The 18654-nt window shown below is 38.8% G+C and overlaps 1 protein-coding gene across 2 annotated transcripts in view; it reads right to left on the bottom strand.

The window, feature by feature from the left end:
* Nucleotides 1-280: 280 nt before the first annotated feature.
* LOC146003842 (elongin-C) overlaps nt 281-18654 on the bottom strand; it is a 29013-nt gene continuing 10639 nt past the window's right edge. For both annotated transcript variants that reach the window (XM_083142291.1, XM_083142292.1), the window contains exons 2-4: nt 18602-18645; nt 14917-15107; nt 281-2075 (exon numbers count right to left, since the gene is read on the bottom strand). In XM_083142291.1, coding sequence (XP_082998417.1) covers nt 1934-2075; nt 14917-15107; nt 18602-18631 — 363 coding nt within the window. In that variant the 5' untranslated portion in view covers nt 18632-18645 and the 3' untranslated portion in view covers nt 281-1933. The remainder of the gene's footprint in view (nt 2076-14916; nt 15108-18601; nt 18646-18654) is intronic.

Below are 18654 nucleotides of genomic sequence, written 5' to 3'. Positions count from 1 at the left end.
CATGGAGCTGGGTGTGAATGTGTTAAAGAGATCTCACTGTGGTGAAAATTTCAGATTTTTCCTTAATTCGCATTTGGATTACAGAATGTCAAACTTTTGATTTTTTCAAAATTTTCAATTTTGAGGAACTTGTAGGAAAAAAAAGGGGGCTCCAGACATCTGGCACCGCAAAATAAAAATTCAAAATATGGTTGAGGTATTTTATTCCCTTCATTGTGTCCCAAAGATGAGAAAAAATATCCATCAGATGTATTGTCGTATTGCATGGAAATTACTAATCTGAGAGCAAAAGTAAAGAACATTTATTTCTGAAGAAAATGGTTATTGAACCATTATATTTGGAATTACAAAATACAAGTTACAACAATTTTTATAAATTTCTGAAAATGTTAAAAACACCACATGTGGCTAATTGAAAATGCCTGCCAGATCCAAACACTAGCTCCAAACAATTTTCAATGGTGGTTTGGAACACACAAAGGATCTAGAAATAAGAGGTTCAATTTAAACATAAAGCAACAAGCATTTGTTGATATCTCATAGAATGAGCCAGAAAGGAAGTCTTTCAACTGCTTATGAATTTCACTGGCACAAACCTTATCACACCCCACACTTGGCTGGATTCTCAATTTTGTCGCATGTGTTCAGTACTCAGCTCGATATCATACACATATCCATCTGCACCATCTTGCTAGTCAAATGTTCCTTCCTTCCAGAAAGCACTTTGCCATGGCATTTGAACTCTAAGAGACTGTCACTATACAGTTGAATACATTGGCAGCAACAAACTACAATGACTACCAACAAACTGTTATAACACTATGATAAGTGCTTGAATGGGTATGGTGAATATATGCAAAAATGGAGTATGATGTGTAGTTTGTGTATCATGAATTTTTTTGCACACATCACTTGTATTTTACAACAAAATGTCCCCTTTTTTTCTGGATGACACTCGCATAATGCAGGAAAAATTTAAAATCAGGGTTCCACTGTATCTTTGAGTCTGACGTTTGAATTGTAATTTTAACTAGGAAAAAGAGATCCGTGCTACTTGTTGGATAAGGAAATATCGGAGTCCACAAATCAATGGAGTGGTTTGTTCTGCAGTCTGTATTCTCAACCAGTGGCCCCTCTCTTGACAAGCACAAGCTTGTTTACAAGGGCCATTGTTGTCATAATATTGGTACTGTTGATATTGATATCAGCATCATCAGTCAATATTGATATCAAGATTGGTATTATCAATGCTGATAGTTTTACAATATCAATGCTCTTGATATTTTAAAAATATCAGCTCCATATCGATATATTGGAATTATCACACAGCTCTATCCACTTCAAAATAATTTTACTTGGAAGTGACAAGCAACACATGTTGCATAAGTCTGCATTTGATTGGTTTTCTCCATTTGACATGACTCCATGTCCCTAAAAATGGAAAATTTGATCTGCTCACCTATGTTCTTAGGTTTTTATACAGAATAGTTATTTGCCTGCATATCCTCCAGGAACAATAAGTACTACATTATTTATGTTTTGAATTAGCCTTTACTATAATAAAATAATCACAAACATTCAAAATATTAAGTTATTGCATAACACATTACTTCAAATACACATACACATTTGTAAACCATAACAGTTTTTTGTTGTTGTTGAAAAGGCATTCTTCAAACTATTCAACAAACTCATTGAAAATTAGTTATTTGAACATACTCTTTTAAACTGAGATACAAGAAGGGGAAACAAAGACATCTACATTTGTCGTGTTACGCTTTTGTAACTGAACCAAGCCAAACAGAAATATTATCAGAGTAGAACGTCTGGCTTTTCCCATTCTCTCTCATAAAAGAACCAGATCAGTTTTTCTGTTGCTGCCAACCGGCAGCAATTAGTTGAACCCATTTTAACATTCCACAAATTCAATAAATTAACAATCCAAAAAGTTAGCTGCCATCAGCAATTCTAAAGCAATCTCCGGAGCAATTGGAAATTCTGGAATTTCTGTTGAGCTGTTAGTGTACCTGACTTTATACGTGAAGTACATGCAGACCTTTTGAAGTACATGAGAGCTGAAAAAAGACAAAAAGCATTTAATTGTTTCAACAACAATGCAGTATCTTCTAGGGTGTTCCATTCACACCTACAATAGCGGAAAACAAATTGCAAGTATTGATTGGATTGCAACCTGTGCCAGAAGGAAAAAATTAAGTTTAGTTCACGACTTTCAGTGGTGGTCATATTTGAAGTATTCCTACTCAGCGCCCTCTGAAGCCCGTTCGAAGCATCGGGTTGCACTGAAACTTGGTATAGAGGTGATGGAAAAATAGTTCAAATTTTCACCACCAGGTGTAAACGTGGTGTTGAAATCCGGGGCACAGTTTATTAATCACACTGTCATATGCTTCCAAAGGGTCATTCACATTGATGGCACTCATATTGAAGACTTATGCACTGACAAACTAAAACTGGCATGTCTGATTTCTGGTGGTTGTTATTCCAGTGCCACATTTCCAACTGGTGGTGAAAATTTGAATCCTTTTATGATCAGTATTTGCTTCCCCATGATCTCCAAAGTTTCACAGCAATCTGATGTTTTGAACATGCTGTAGAGGGTTCTGAGTAATTCTACAACCTGGTACTTACTAAGTGGCACCAAGAGCTTGTGAAACAAACAGTGTCAACCTTAAGTATTAAAAGTAAGTGGCTGAGTGAGGTGGAAGTGAATAGTTTAATGCCATTTCTCTCAATTAAAACAATTTCTTTGCATCATACATCATTGGAGTGCCCAGAGTAAATTAATGTAAATTTGAAACGGTGAATTACAACTCTCTCTCTCTCGAAATTGCAAGCTATTATTTATTGACACTTGTGCAATGATAGATTTGAGTGCTATGAATGGAACAACCTATATCACTTACTCATAACTTAACAATAACCAGGTACCAATTATTGTATTTGCCTTCCACACGTAAACAGGGTGGCTACAAACAAGCAGAAATGAAATTCCCTGACTTTTCCAGGTTTTCCAGGACAAAATTTACATTTTTCCCTGACAATTACAAACTAAACTAAATCGATGTTTTTGCGAATGGAAATAATAAACTCATACAGATCCACGTATGGTTTTGTTAAGTACCAATATTATCTTCTATGAAATTGACTTAATTTCTCTATTCTCTATGATTTCAATTCAAACTGCAAAATAGTGAATTTGGAAAATTATTACAATTCACAAGCTACGGAAGGATTACGGAATTTTGTCATATGCAGTAAGTTTAAAATAAAATACTTGATTATTTTTAAAGTTACGACTAAATGAGATAAGAGTGAAGAGTGATTGATTAATAAATACAATTTGTAATTTATCAGTCTCTTGATACATTCTCGGTATTATATGTTGATATTTCCACTGAGGTTTGGAACCCTCTGCTTGCAAAAACTATGAGTGCGGACTCATTTTTCAATGCATAATGCTACTTCTCTCTTCTCTGTAAAGCACGTTCGTCGAAGGTAACAAACTGTACATGTTGCATCCTTATCATCCGTACTACAAGTTTCTCCTCGATGGCACGATTCAGATAAACGAATTTTCGTACTGGTCTCACGGCAGAAAAGCTAGCGTTCCCACCATGAACTTGATATCGAATCGTGGTGTCCAGAAAGCAGGAAACATTCCTCTGGCACGTTGGAACGAAACGCGCAACATATATGAAATACACGAAGACGAAGATCTTACCGTTTTCGACGTGAGTGCCGGCGATAAGCTGATCATTCAAAACACGAGCGAGGTGCCACCCTCTTTGAATCCCATCACGCTGGTGCTTCTCTTCAAACGTAATCTCTAAAAAAAAAAAAAAATGTCTAGGCAAGTCATCGTCGAAGAATTGCATAAACCTGCACGCCGCAACTACGAACGTTTAGCTGTGGTAACCATGGGCATCGACGACCTCTGGGAAAGCAACCTCGTCGAGATGAGTAGCGGCAAGTTAAAAAATGTACATAAATTGAACAAGGGCAACAAGTACCTCCTCACCGTCATAGACACATTTTCGAAATTCGCATGGGCTCTACCTTTGAAGGCGAAAACAGGAACATGCGTCACGGAAGCATTCAAGACAATTTTTCGCGAAAGCGGCGGCAGACGACCTCGATTTCTGCACACGGACAAGGGGAAGGAATTTTACAATGCCGTATTCCAAAAGTTTATTCGGAAACACGACGTTCAACATTACTCGACCTTCAGTGACGTCAAAGCCAGCATCGTGGAAAGATTCAATCGGACTCTGAAATCGCGCATGTGGTCACGCTTTACGCTTCAGGGAAGCTACAAGTGGGTCACCATTCTTCCGGAACTCGTCAACGACTATAATCACACGGTGCACAGAACGATAGGCATGAAGCCAGCTGACGTTACCAAGTCCGACGAACAGCGATTAATTTCTACCGTTTACTGTCCAAAGTACACACCCACGACAAAAAAAGCTAAATACAAAATTGGAGACCAGGTGAGGGTCAGTAAATTGAAGCGAACGTTCGACAGGGGTTTCACACGAAACTGGAGTACGGAACTTTTTACCGTGGTTCGAGTTTTACCTGGGAACCGTCACACGTATATAATAAAGGACAGTGGCGGTGAAATTTTATTGGGGCGCTTCTACGAGGAGGAACTCTCTAAAACTAAATACCCCGACACGTACCTTATCGAAAAAGTTTTGCGTAAGAGAGGTGACAAACTTTTGGTGAAATGGCTGGGACTTCCGGGAACGAGTTGGATCGATTCAAACGAAGTGATTCTATGAGTACGTGGAATGTCGTGAAATGTTTACCTGATTCGGAAAGTCAAACGGAGAAAAGGAACGGCGAATTGCTCCCCGACAGCATACGATGTCTGATCGTAGGACCTTCGGGGTGTGGAAAGACGACACTGCTCATTGATAATTTTATCCTCGCACCCAATTGGTTAGACTGGGAAAACAGACACCTCTACGTATTTTCGAAAAGTCTCGAACAACCGAAATACCAGCAACTTATGAAACTGTACGAGGGACTGGGCATTGCAACTTTCGCATCCGAAATCATTCCACTGGACGATTGTCTCGAGAATTCCATTGTGGTGTTCGACGACATGATCTTGGAAAATCAAAACGAGATTCGTAATTTTTTCACTCGAGGACGTCACAAAGGATTGGATTGTTTCTACCTGGCACAAACTTTTTCCAAGGTTCCGAAACAACTGCTACGCGATAACGCTAATTTTATTTGCTTGCTTCGACAAGACCACACCAATTTAAAACACGCACACGATGATTACGTAGGGGCTGACATAAATTACAATCTATTTCCTAAATTCTGCTCCCACTGTTGGAACAGTGACGATTTCGGATTCGTGACAGTAGTGCATATTTATTGTTTCTACGCAGTACTTTGTAGGTATCCTTTTTTTTATCAATTGAAAATCAGTCTTTGACATATTTTGACAATTTTTTTGTCGATGTTTTAGCGTTTAGCGATGTTTTAGTACAAGTTTCAATGCACAACTTTTTTTCCCACCTCGTACTTGTAGGTATATCACGATCTTATGTGATATAACTTAACCTATCCTTTTCTCTTACGATTTTTTTTATTTTTACGATCTTCAGTGATATAACTTAACCTAAACTGCTTCCACTTACCGGCAGTTATTGCAGAAGTAAAGTTTTGCCGTTTACACGTAATGCTACTGTTCGCTCGGAAAAAGCTTCTCTTCTGGTGGTGGCTAGCATCGAAAACGTGAGAGACAGCAAGTGATTCTCTACTCAAAACATTTTCAGTTTTTGTAGTGCGATTTGACCCAAATAACGAAATTGCGATGCACGGAAAAAAAAATGACCAGGATGTATAGACGATAGCCCCGCCTGCTGAATGCAGTATTCAACAAACAATAGAAAAAACGGTACGACAAATCCAAACTTAGTTTTCTGCCGTCAAACAACAGCAGAGGGAAAAAGGCTTGCTCTGCATGTGTTTTCTGGGTCGCGATAATTTTTCGCACCGACAAAGCATCCCGAGGAGAGTCGGTTCAACACGAATGAGCTTCGAGTCCGAGGGGAAGCCGATCTCAAACTCGACCGGCAAGCGACAGCTCTAGCTGCCGGCGAAAGATCCTATCATCTCCGCTCTCCACCCAGCACACATACGAGCTTCCGCGGTGATGTTTTCTAGGTCGAAGCAAATTTCTGCGCCGCGAGAGTTCCACGCGGATGAGCTTCGAGTCCGAGGGGAAGCCGCGACCGGAGAACGAGGTCTCAACTGCCGCCGATTGGACTCCCTCGCACTTTCTCTCTCTGCCTCCCGACCAACAAAGCAGAGCCAGCAAGCAGCTTCCTCTCCTTTTCCAGTTTTTCTAGGTCGAGACAGAACAGCGGTCGGGGACGACATAAATACCGGCAGGCCACAGCACGAACCGCCGCCAATAGATCCCATGAATCTCTCGCACTTTCTGCATCGTGCTTGTTTCTCTGCGACCCAGTGAAACATTTGCACCGACGTGCGCAGTCGAGTCTGGATTGGTGTCAAGTGGACGAGCATCTCGAGCCCAATGCGGGGGAAAACACAACACCGGCGAATGACAGCACGAACCGCCGCCGATAGATCCCATGATTCTCTCGCACTTTCTCTCCGACTCCATGGTGGTTTGAATGTGTTCGAAATCTCGATAAGCCTCCAATTGAATTTTTATGTTCGCGACGCTTTTACAGATGACCTGCAGTTCGTCTGACGATGGTAGGTTCGTCATGGTATCTTCCAAAGTCTGCAACTTGGATTTGATTTCTTCCAACGTGCTGGTGAATTCTTCTTGTAATTTGGAAACGACGACATGCAAGCGTTCCACATCGATATCGTTCACGACGGTTTGAAGTTCAGAGAAATTCTTTTCGATTGCGGAAGTTCGTTCTTCGATTTCGAGTTTCAATTTTTCCAAATCTTCACTTTTCGATTGAAATTGCTGTAATTTGAGCAAATCATTTTGAAGCGAATCCACGCTCAACTGTATATTTTGAACGTTGTCGTAAGAAGGTACGTCGACATAATTTTTTATGAGCGTTTTTAGTTCGGAATCGATTTTCAGAATGGGGTTGAGACATTGCGTTTGGAGCGTAGCGATCTCCGACTCTAAACTTTTGTTTAAGGTCTCCTGCAAAGCGATCAAATCGCTCCTCAACTTTTTGACTCGAACGTCCAACATGAGAATCTCTTCTGCGTGGTCTACACGCTTGGTGTGGCCGAAAATGTCGTTAGGCATTTTGGTTAACGGTTATTTATAATAGGATAGACTATTCGTAATTCTACGAAGAGAGGAACGAGTTTGTCGTAATCTCCGAGGACTTCCACGTAAGGACAATCTCCTGCAGAAACATCGTACGTAATGTTAGAAAGCATCTTGTTGTGCTTGATTCGAAAAATGTTCTTGCCGGTAGATATTTTGATTTCGCCTACGTTTTCCGGATTCACGGTGATCCGAAGTTTCCCGTCGATCGGAATTTCGTAGAAATGTAAATTGTTATTGAAGACGTAAAAAATCTTGCCACGTCCTCATCCAATTTAGTCCAAATGCTGTTGAGGTGAATGATCAACAGACCGTTGAGTTTAGTTAACACGGAAGGTAGAAATTCATGATCTGTCGTGCGGTGTACAGTTTCCATGTTGGTTTGCTTTCGGAAACCAAAAAGATTCATTGTCCTTGCTAGTTACTTATTGTGTATGTGAGACAATTAAAGTTTTTTTTTTCATTTGCATTGCCTACAATTTTTACTAATTTCTAAACGATAGTGTCCCCAAGGCAACGTGTGGATTCCACAAGACAAAATACATCTTTTATCGTCATGCGGATCTAATGCTACTTTCCTAACTTCGTTTGTTGTAATCACATGGTCTACACTTTGGATTCTTTGTTCTATACTTAGTATCGTCGATTGTGAGTAAAGGCAATCGATGTAATCGTGGAAGGTGAGTTTGTTCTCCACCGTATTCTTGCCCACACCTTTTGCTTCCTTCGTGACGCTACTCTCTGTTCTCATGGCATACATCTTCGAACGCAAACCCGCGAACTCGACAATAATATCACCGTTACTTTCATCTTTCAGTTTACCTAGGACTTTTTTGTTGAGGGAAGGAATTCCAAATCTGTTGGGTTGAGGATACGCAGAAGTATCGAAATACTCAAGCATGGAAGGATTTTTTATGTCTTCATAGAGGTTAGGTGCTTGTATGCTGTAAATGAAGCTGTCGGTGTCCGTGTACATAAGTGACATCTTATCATTGAAGAAGGGTTTCATCACGTCGTAATGAAATTCGAACATGTAAAGTTTCGACAAGTCGAGAACCGTTGCGCCAACGTAAATTGGTTTTCTGAATTTCGTCAATTTTATATCTAGATTGAAAAGTGCCAAATTTTCATTGTGAATCTAGGATCGGCCACCCACTTCATGCATTTATTTTTATCCGAAACCAATTTCACGTCTACGTGATTCCGCACGTTTTCCATCGTCTTACCATACACCGCGTTATTCATCAATTTAAAAAAATCTTTGTCTAAATCGGAAGTGGCAACCGTCCTATGTTGCGTGTTTGTTTCAATGTACGGTTTGAGCCACTCGGAATTTTTAAACCTGAGGACTCTTCTAACATTCGCTACCTTAGCACCCTTCCCGATCAAGAATCGGAGATTCGAGTAATGAACAATGTATCTCTTCTTCCCCTCTAGAGTCAATAAAAGCTTGCATTGATTAGAATGAGGCGAAGATTTGAACTCGGATGCCGGTGGTAAATCGCTGAACAGATCGTGTAAATGGTCAGGGAATTTGATATCCACCTCTGCGAAGAAGCCATACTCACTATCATCGAAATTTTCTATGTCTATTGATGCCCATTCGAATCCCCCGTAAGGAAGTTTCTGTACCATGGCATGTCCGTAGAGATTATTAACGTCGGCGTAGAAGATGTAATTCGATGCTTGATTTGAATCATAATCTTCTTTCATGTGCACGTTGTTGGCCTTTGCATATCTCTGTACACATTGTACCATCCCGCCCCGAATCCCCCTCTCGATGAAAAGTAACATGTCCACGTCCGATATCAGTTCCAGCTTGACCTTTGTCTGGAATAACATTGCCGACCACGCTAATCCCGGTAGGCTGTAGAAATACGCTGGATCTAATTTATAAATATTCGTTGCCGTTTTCCTGAACGCTTGAAAAACATCCGCGAGTATCGTCACGTCTAAATGTAAGTAGGCATCGTGGTAGTCACCGAGTGTCCTACATCCTAATTTCTCCCACATGAGTTGCGCGTGTTGGTATTCTTCGTCCGTGATTTCTTTCTCTCTGAGTCTGCTGTAAAATTCTCTTGGAGGTGGGAGAGCGTCGTAGTTAAATTTAGAACCATCACTAACATATTCGTAAGGATAAATCCCTTTACGTCTAACGAGTTCTATGTCTACGTTGGGAAAACTAGCTTTTGTAATTTTGAATTGTTCGTCTAAAAGTTTGCTGGCAAGAGCGTCCAGGCTGGCAGAGAGAAATCTGTACGAATCCAGAAACCTCATCTCGATGGTACTTTTAGTCTCGGGAATCATAACTTTCTTACTTATAGAGATGTATCTTTCTTCGTTTTGAACAAGAATATCTATTTTTTGAGCGTTGTATCCAAGTTTCCTGATCCTCGACCTTCTTTTCGAAGAAGCGTTCGATTGCATCGGGTCCTCGGTATACGTACGGTTCATCTATTTTATCCCGTCGCACGACAACGTAACCGAAACTGTTTGGTTCGTGAAGCTGGTAAGGTGTGGTGGAAGAAACTTCGGGATCCGGATCGCAGCACGAGAGTGGTTTGAGGAACGCCTCGAAATCAGCAACGATGATTGCGGGATGTTCCAACAATGCCTTGTGCATTTTGAATTCTTCCACTTCGTTCTTTTCGGGCATCAACATTCGAACCGGTCTGTTGTTGCCGCAATATATTTTATGTTCGGCAAGTTTATCGATAGCAATCTGACGTCCGGTGTATTTTCGATAATCGGATTGTTGTCCATCGTTGAACGTGGTTAGACATCTCGGGCAAACTTCGATTTTGTTTGCATACTTGGTTGATTCACCTTTTGACCAAGCGTGATAGTGAACGAATTAGTGTGTAGTGATGAACACTGTCGTTTGAAATAAGAAGAAGATTAATCACACGAGCAAAAAATCAATGTACCTACTAATTGGTAATTACTTTCTGGCCACCCCTCGTATAAATCAGTAGATTGAAAGTGAAAATTTAGCAGGGCTGGCAGAGAAAAGTCAATTCTTGAAGTAAGTGATTTGCTGTTATGACTGAATAATTCGAGTAAATATGATATTAAAATATTTACGTATTTATTATTAGTATTTTATTTCATAATATTGGACATTAACTTCACTGAGAGATTTAAGACCATCTCTCACGAGATTAAACAGACAGGACAGAGAGTGGCGTTAATTTCATTGCAATACTAGTGTTGCAGTAAATTTGACGTTGGGAGCATGCACTTGCCAATTTTTAAAACGTTCACCAATGCGGATTTATGTTTCACTTTTTCGTGACAGTATTCAATATATATCCCGTTTGGTTGGATTCTTCTTGATATCTAAGAATATTGCAACGTCATTGTAAACGTATGTTAACTTGTGCGAAACCAGTAATACGTCAGGATGATAAAAGAAAGCCTTCGTAAGGACTGCTACATTCAATAAGGTGAAGTGAACCAGAAGAGTAATAAAATTCCAGCAGCATATTTGCAGTCTAAAGCTCTTCTTGTTTATGCATGCAATTTTTGTTGGATGTTTCAGTCCATGCAATTTCTGTTGCATGCTGTAGCGAGATACTTTGTCGGGTGGTGATATTCGACAAAAATCGTATGTATCAATGGAACATATTTGTTTTGATGTTCCTTCAGTTTGCCCAACAAAATGCCTTACTACGATGTCCGACAACTATCGGATGGCACCACCCGCTCCATCTGTCGACAGGTCCCCTTACTACTCCCATACGGACAAGAAAACATGATAATTCAATGCATTTTCCACATAATATTTAGAGGTTTAACCTTTACTCTTCCGATGATACCAACCATATGGTATCATCAGAGTAAGGTCGTACTGGCCCGATGATACCATATGGTATCATGGTGCTGATTACGAAATGAATGTGCTTTTTGGACCTTCATACTCTTATGTTTGTGTGGAAACTCGGACACAGGTCTGGAGCAAGCCTGGGAAATTCATATTGATGACCAACCAACCTCCTCCCCCCCCCCCCCCCTCGGCAACATATTCATGCCACATTTCCGAACAGAGTTTCTTTCACATTTTGGCTCATTATTCAACTTGTATGGCACCAAAGAACATGAAACATGTTTCATTCTCTTGAGAAATGTTCATTCTTTGAAAAGAATACTAAAGTTCGCACCTTCTTCCCAAATAGCGGGAGATTTTTATGTTGTTGTTTTTTTCATTGAAATTCGGTAGTCGCTCCCCCCAAACCCCCTTTCCTCGGTTCGGCGATCTGAATTGTACACGGTTGCATGCTATGATGTTCTATCTGCAAAACAAAACATATCCGAAGTAGATTGCTCCCTTAGTGCCAGAGTTATAACAATTTTCCTCCAAAAATGCAAGTTACCTATTTTTCGTAAAAAAAAAAAAAAAAAAAGGGCTTATTATTTAACTTGTATGGCACCCGAGAACATGAAACATGTTTCTATCTCTTTGGAAACGTCCATTCTTTGAAGAGAATACTAAGGTTTGTGCCTTCTTCCCAAAATAGCGGGAGAAGAGGAGGTAAACTCCCGATTTTTATGTTGGTTTTTTATTGAAATTTGGAGGTCGCACCCCCAACCCCCCCTTCTTCAGTTCGGTGTTCTGAATTGTACACGGTTGCATGCAATGATATTTTAGCTGAAAACCAAAACTTATCCGAAGTAGATTGCTCCCATAGTACCAGAGTTATAACTAGAGCCCGGAAGTTCAGGCATTTATTTTCGTTACAATAGGCAGGCAAAAAGGCATTTATAATGTGGAAAATAGGCACTAAAAATGAAAAAAAGGCAAAATAAACAAAAAAAGGCACATTTGGAAGTCGCTTACTTTTATCTATAATTTCTGGCAAAATGTTAAAATCTACATTGGGAAGAGCATTTCAATTTTCACCAAATTCACGCACGTAACCATGTAACTTACTACTTAATGGCATACTAAATTTTGGCATGATGACAAATACACGATCGTTTCCCTCCAAAGTGCAGAACTAAACTAAAGATAGAGAACTTGATTTTGGAATGCATGCAAAGACCCTTGGGCATTAGTGCTGTTTCTTGTCAATAACGTCCTGACACGGACGCTGGACGTGATGACGTAATTGTGCAGATGTTCTGCAACAGGTTTTCAGCAGTCAATCATGCACAAGGAAATGTTAACCGAAAGCCAATATCCTAACTCAGAATGAAATACTTTTCTCCTTCAGCAATGTTGAAACATGTGTGAGTTCAATATTACTTAAATAAAGCGAAAATTATTCACATAATAAACGGAAGAAAATTAATGCCAACAACGTTTTTTGGGAGAAAAATAATTTATATACACACTTTTTTTTTAAAAAAATGGTCCAATTTCATTGAAAAAGGAAAAAAAAAGGCATTATAATTAAAAATAGGCAGTGGGGTCCCAAATAGGCAAAATGAAAGGCTTCTAAAACATTCGCAACAACATAAAAAATGTATATCCGGAAAAATGTTATCAATATATCCAGTAGATAAAAAGAGGCATTTTGCCAATCTTCTGGGCTCTAGTTATAACAATTTTCCTCCAAAAATGCAAATATTTATTTTTCGTAAAAAAAATAATCACATTTTGGCTTATTATTCAACTTGTATGGCACCCAAGAACATAAAATATGTTTCATTCTCTTGAGAAGTGTCCATTCTTTGAAAAGAATACTAAAGTTTGCGCCTTCTCCCCAAAATAGCGGGAGAAGAGGGGGCAAACTCCAGATTTTTGTTTTTTCCATTGAAATTCGGGGGACGTGCCCCCAAGCCCCCTTCCTCGGTCCGGTTTTGTAAATTGTACACCGTTGCATGCACTGATGTTTTAGCTGAAAAACAAAAGTTATCCCAAGTAGATTGCTCCCATAGTGCCAGAGTTATAACAATTTTCGTCAAAAGAGTGTTCGAAGTCAATGACGACGAAATTCCCTGACTTTTTTTGACACCTCAAATTCCCCGACTTTTCCCGGTTTTCCAGGTCTGTCGCCACCCTGGTAAATTAATTAGTTACCACACACAATAATATAACCGTACAATTTTAATATTTCAAAATGCTTCACCTCAACAGTCCATAATGTGGGCCAGCACGTGAATACTCCATTTCAGAAGCCTCTCAACTAAAATGAACCTAGTATTTTCGGTAAATGATATCTGGTATAAGGAACTTGGTACATTTCAAAACTTTTGTGGTTCATCTGTGTACAGTTTAAGTACAATTCAATGACACTATTAAAAATGTCAATTTTAAATTGCCATGGATCTATTTTTTGACCAGGACCGAGTAAAATTCAATGACACTATCAGAACCTCAAAATTCGAAAATGTTCCAGTGAAATGATCCTTATTTGTGTCCTTATTATTTGAGACACAGAGTCTATGTGGACTTTTGTGGGGATATTGCAAATTTACCACTTAATGCACTCTGCCATTGAGCCAGACACTTTGCGACTTTCATCACTACAAAAGACAAGAAAAGAAAACAAGTTCCAATATTCTACCAGGATACATTAAAAACACTCTTCAATCCCCTTCCTGGCTGTATACTGCAGTAAAAAATAACCTTTAACAAACAGACAGGATTGGATAAATATATCGCAGCACCACGTGGTAGCAATGAACATGCCTGTCTTCAAAAACGCACACAATATTTTAGTTCTGTATTTTTCATTAGTATACATATGAAGGTATGACATACTTGATTAAAAAAACAATATATCCATTATCATTATTAATAACAAGCAGGGTTCTAAAAAGTATTTTGTTTCCCTCTTGGTATTATTGGATAGATTTTATAAGAAGGGATACACGGACATTACATATTCTAAAAGACTGGTCTTTTGTCGTGCTTCCCTCCAAATTTAATCCACCCATCATCCACAGGGCCGACACTAGAAGCAAAATTCTGAAAGCTGGCTTTACTGTGCTTGAATAACACCCCCTCCCCCCCCCCCCAAGAAGTATTACTCTCTTTTCAATGAAACTCTGCATGGTTGTAGGAATGTACCACCGCTACATACAATTATTTTTTTTGTGGCAAGACGAGCACCGGGTAAAAAAATACCAGAAGAAAAATTACTTCTTAAGTATGAATTTTAATTGTTTAAAGCTTCATTTTTTAATCTAATTTTATTAACTTTTGAACATTTGAATTGAATCACACAATTGATAAAAATTAGAAAAAAAGAACATGTTGAAATACTAAACTGAAATGTATGTGTGTGTATTGGGTGAAATTTGCCCAGGCAGTGTTTCTACAGCCCTGCGAGCACAAACCAACTAACAGCCGATTCAAGGTCCCAACACTCGAAAGAATTCACTGTAAAGTTACTGAGAAGGATGGCCTCAGGCATTCATCGAAAGTTATCAAGAAATGTGCTTCAAAATTGCCTGGGTAAATTTTACCCCCATGTGAATCCTTGCTGGTTAAGAACAAACATTGTTTTCAAGGCTTACTAAACCTAGAACAACCCACAACTTTCAAACCTCTCATATCTTTCTTTCAACTACATTTGTAATACTCTAAGTTTTGAATTGCACTGAAAAGTACAACAGAATAGTATGTCGAACAATATAACATAAGACATGGTACTTACGGTATTTCGCGGAAGTTAACCTCATTGGTTTCATTTTCTGCAAATTGACCTGGCCCACTAAGCATAGCTTTTATCGTCCCTGATGTTAATGCATGCTCTCTTTTTACAATGAACTCATGTCCATCTGACGAGATGAGTTTCACGTACATTGCATCTGGGCCTTCACATCCTCCATACACCTTCTCCTCATCCTACAAAGTCAGAATCATTTTTAAGAATCTGCACACATCTACAACATATGCAAATCACACTACTCTACCACACCCAATACAGTTCAATATAGAATTTAGGCTGAATATTTATTTGTGATGTCTCTATCAAATAATCAAAGTATTACTTTGCCAATTGTAATGAAATCTAGCACACCTAGACATCATATATATAAGGTGTAATTGGACTCCCGGTTTCCCTTCATTCATCCAATCTCTCTCCGTCCACGGGTACCTTGAGAGCAGATTAACAGTAACACCAGAATTTCGGAAAGGGTTATAAATCTAAATTCTATCTATCCCTAGGTTCATTTAACACACTACATTAATGCAGGAAATTAATATATAACTTGTAAATTGGCAGTAATATTCTCTTGGAAGGGTCATCCCATGCCAAATCATCCAGAACTTTGTGAAAATGTCACCCACCATCCCCAATTTTGATGAAATTCGGTATACTTATAGAACTTTTAATGCCGATTACAAAAATGACATTTTTTTTAGATTGGTCAAGGGGTTCAGAAGTTACACGCTTTTTAAAATTTCTGTGTACGCCACTTGCAGCTCCACTTTGAAAGTCATGCATTAGGTTATAAATGGTCATATCGTCTCTCAGGTTTGCCGTAGAAACTTCAAGTTTGTTTTCTTTTGTTCAGAACAGCGTATATAAGCTTTCATTTAAATAAGGTTTCAGATGAGTGTATCAATAACCATGTATTTTTATATATACAGAGGATGTTCAGCATATATGTGACCAAACGCGATTCCTTCCCCCTGCACTCAGAATTAACTCACCCAACCTTGGTCGGGTATGTTTGTCAGTGTAGTGTGTGAGCTGTAAAAGAGTGGTTGTGTTTTCTCACTGGGCCAAAAATCCTGCCCAAACTGAGTCACTTTTGGGAGGAGTACGTTGTATAACTTTTCCAAGTGTTTGAGTTTTCTGGCTGGGCCGAAAATGCTGCCAAAACTGAGTTGCATTTGGGAAGGTTAAGTTGTAGACCTTTATGATGCAAAGTTCAGTGTGTCAATGATCAGGAAGTAGTGTAAGGGCAAGGATTGTGACGTTCGTTTGACTTTATTCAAGAATGTGACCGGCAAGTATAAGGATTGCATGGCCCCAGCATTCAGTTCTCCAACAAAGCGGACGAGAACACAGCCATGCACACAAGCCACCACCAGTATGCAGGCAAAACTTCGCAGAATGGCCATGTAAGAGAATCCACCGACCCAAAGACAGATGGCGAATCATCTAACTATGTCTTTGGAAACTGTTAACCGCATCTTGCACCTGCATACTAAAATCTCATGTACTATGAATTGTGCCGTTCACATTTTAGAAGAATATTTTGGCCATTTCAAAACACACTAAAGTATCTGACCTATCACTATGTACATATGCCATTCCATTTGTGTTGTTAATGTCCACTGGACAGAATACTTTGTGGCCAGTAGGAAGTTGATGGACCAAGTGGATGCAAGAATTTAATTGCTGCATTTCCTTTTTTCACGTGGACTTTTGACTTTTGAAGCAATCCTACAACAGTCAAACCATACAGTTATGCAAAACATATTTCATCAGAATTGACTGTTAAACAACCAGTGTTTCGAAGTAACTGGTTACTTTTAAAAGTAAATAACTATTGTTAACAACGGTAACATAGTTACTTTTTGCAGTAGAGGAAGAGCTAAATTTAACAATTCTGTTCCCAACTATAAAAAATATAGCTATATGTACCTTCTCTGGATGCTATGTAAAAGGATTTTCTTGGAATTGCTGGCCTGGCAAGGAAGCTATGCTTTGTTGCATGTTAACTTTAGAACATGCACACTTTACTTCAATTCATTTCTAATTATGTAAAACTTCAGTGTTTTTGGTGGATTACTGCATTCGTTTGGAATACCATGGTGGTGATTTTAACGTTTTTTCATGAGTTTTAAGGGTTTTTAACAAAGGTAGTTTTAAATTTGTAATGTCGAGCACCATGAAGTGTTTTCACCCCAACTTTTTACCTAGTATCCTCATTTGACACTTCTCAGACATGGTTTGATGTTCCGAGCCTAAAATACGACCACCTGAAGAAGGAAGCAGTAAAGCTTCCGAAACATAGTTTGCAACGAATATATACTCACTTATGTAAGTAGACGAAATTTAATAGTCTTAATGTATTTTTGTTTCTAGATAGTGAGTAATACGCACGTAACCAATATGCAATTTTAAATAATTGAAACTAAAGCATTACATCAATTTACAAGTGAAAATTCCTTGCCTTCCCTTTGCAGCTAATATGCCATGCGTTTATTTGCACATGTTATTTAGTTTTCTCTTGAGGCAAAAAAGTACATGACTCCTAATTCCCTAGTTTCTCTCGTTCAGTATTTGAAACATAAACTCTCAACAGCTCCAATCATATTGTCCGAAGTTTTGTAAGGGTAAAAGATAGATACCTGGTACTGCTTTTGAACGAAATCGGTCAAGGAATTTCACATTGAAGGGCATAAGACTTCAATATGAAATTCCTTGACTGATTTCGTTCAAAAGCAAAGCAATACCAGGTATCTATCAAACGTACATCCCAACTTCCCACTATATTCTAGTCTTCATGGTCATGATCTAAATATATAGAGTTTCACATTTCAGTTTGTGAATCATTGTTTAAACAGATATTTGAAAACACCAGCAGAATTTGGAACTCACTGGCAACATAGAGCTATTAAAATTATATATGTGCATATTTTATAACTGAAGCTAGAGCAGGACATGTGCTGGGTGAAACTGAACGAGCAAAGCAAGATTGTAAAGAGTAAACATTGTGGCATACTGTGAAGTGAAAGTATTGTCGCTATGTTTTATTAATAATATGCATTATCAGTTTGCAAAGAAATAGTTATAAAAATTTTCTTGCTTGCTTCAGTCGCCGGAAACATCTATAAATAAATTGAATTAGGGCGAACATTTTAAAAACTGTCCAAATATGCACTTAACATCCCCATCAGCAGAAAGTGTTGCCTCTTCTTTCGGAACACAGGTTGCAGATTTTCCATATACCTCACGAAGACCTTGATGACACTGTCATGCTATACGGCTGTGGCACATTCAATCTTTATCCAACTCCCCTGTTCCTACTTCGAAACATTGTTGTGACTACACAACTTAGACTGCCAACTCCAACAATACATTATTCCTCTTGTCACTGTGCATGCACCTAGTTTTGGAAGGAAGAGTCCATTTGCTGGGAGGTAGGTTAAGAATCAAACCACAGTGCGGTATAAACAAGAAGCTCCGGTTCAGTTTCATGGCGTATATACACACAGCAGTGTTGCCACTATTAAATCTCCAACACACTTATAATTATTTTAATTATAAAAGGAAGGGAAGGAGATACTTGGTCGGACACCACCCCACAAAAAAAAAATTCTAGGTATGTGTCTGATACACACTGATATTATTTTGCATTTAACAATAAAATTTCACTCACCCTTTTCTCATCACTAATTTCAGTAGACATGGTTGAACGAGTTACTGAAAAAG

The sequence above is a fragment of the Lepisma saccharinum genome, chromosome 20 (assembly GCF_977018435.1).
Source record: "Lepisma saccharinum chromosome 20, izLepSacc3.1, whole genome shotgun sequence".
NCBI lineage: Eukaryota > Metazoa > Arthropoda > Insecta > Zygentoma > Lepismatidae > Lepisma > Lepisma saccharinum.
The sequence above is the reverse complement of the archived record's forward strand: the minus strand, read 5'-3'. Positions and strand labels throughout refer to the sequence as shown.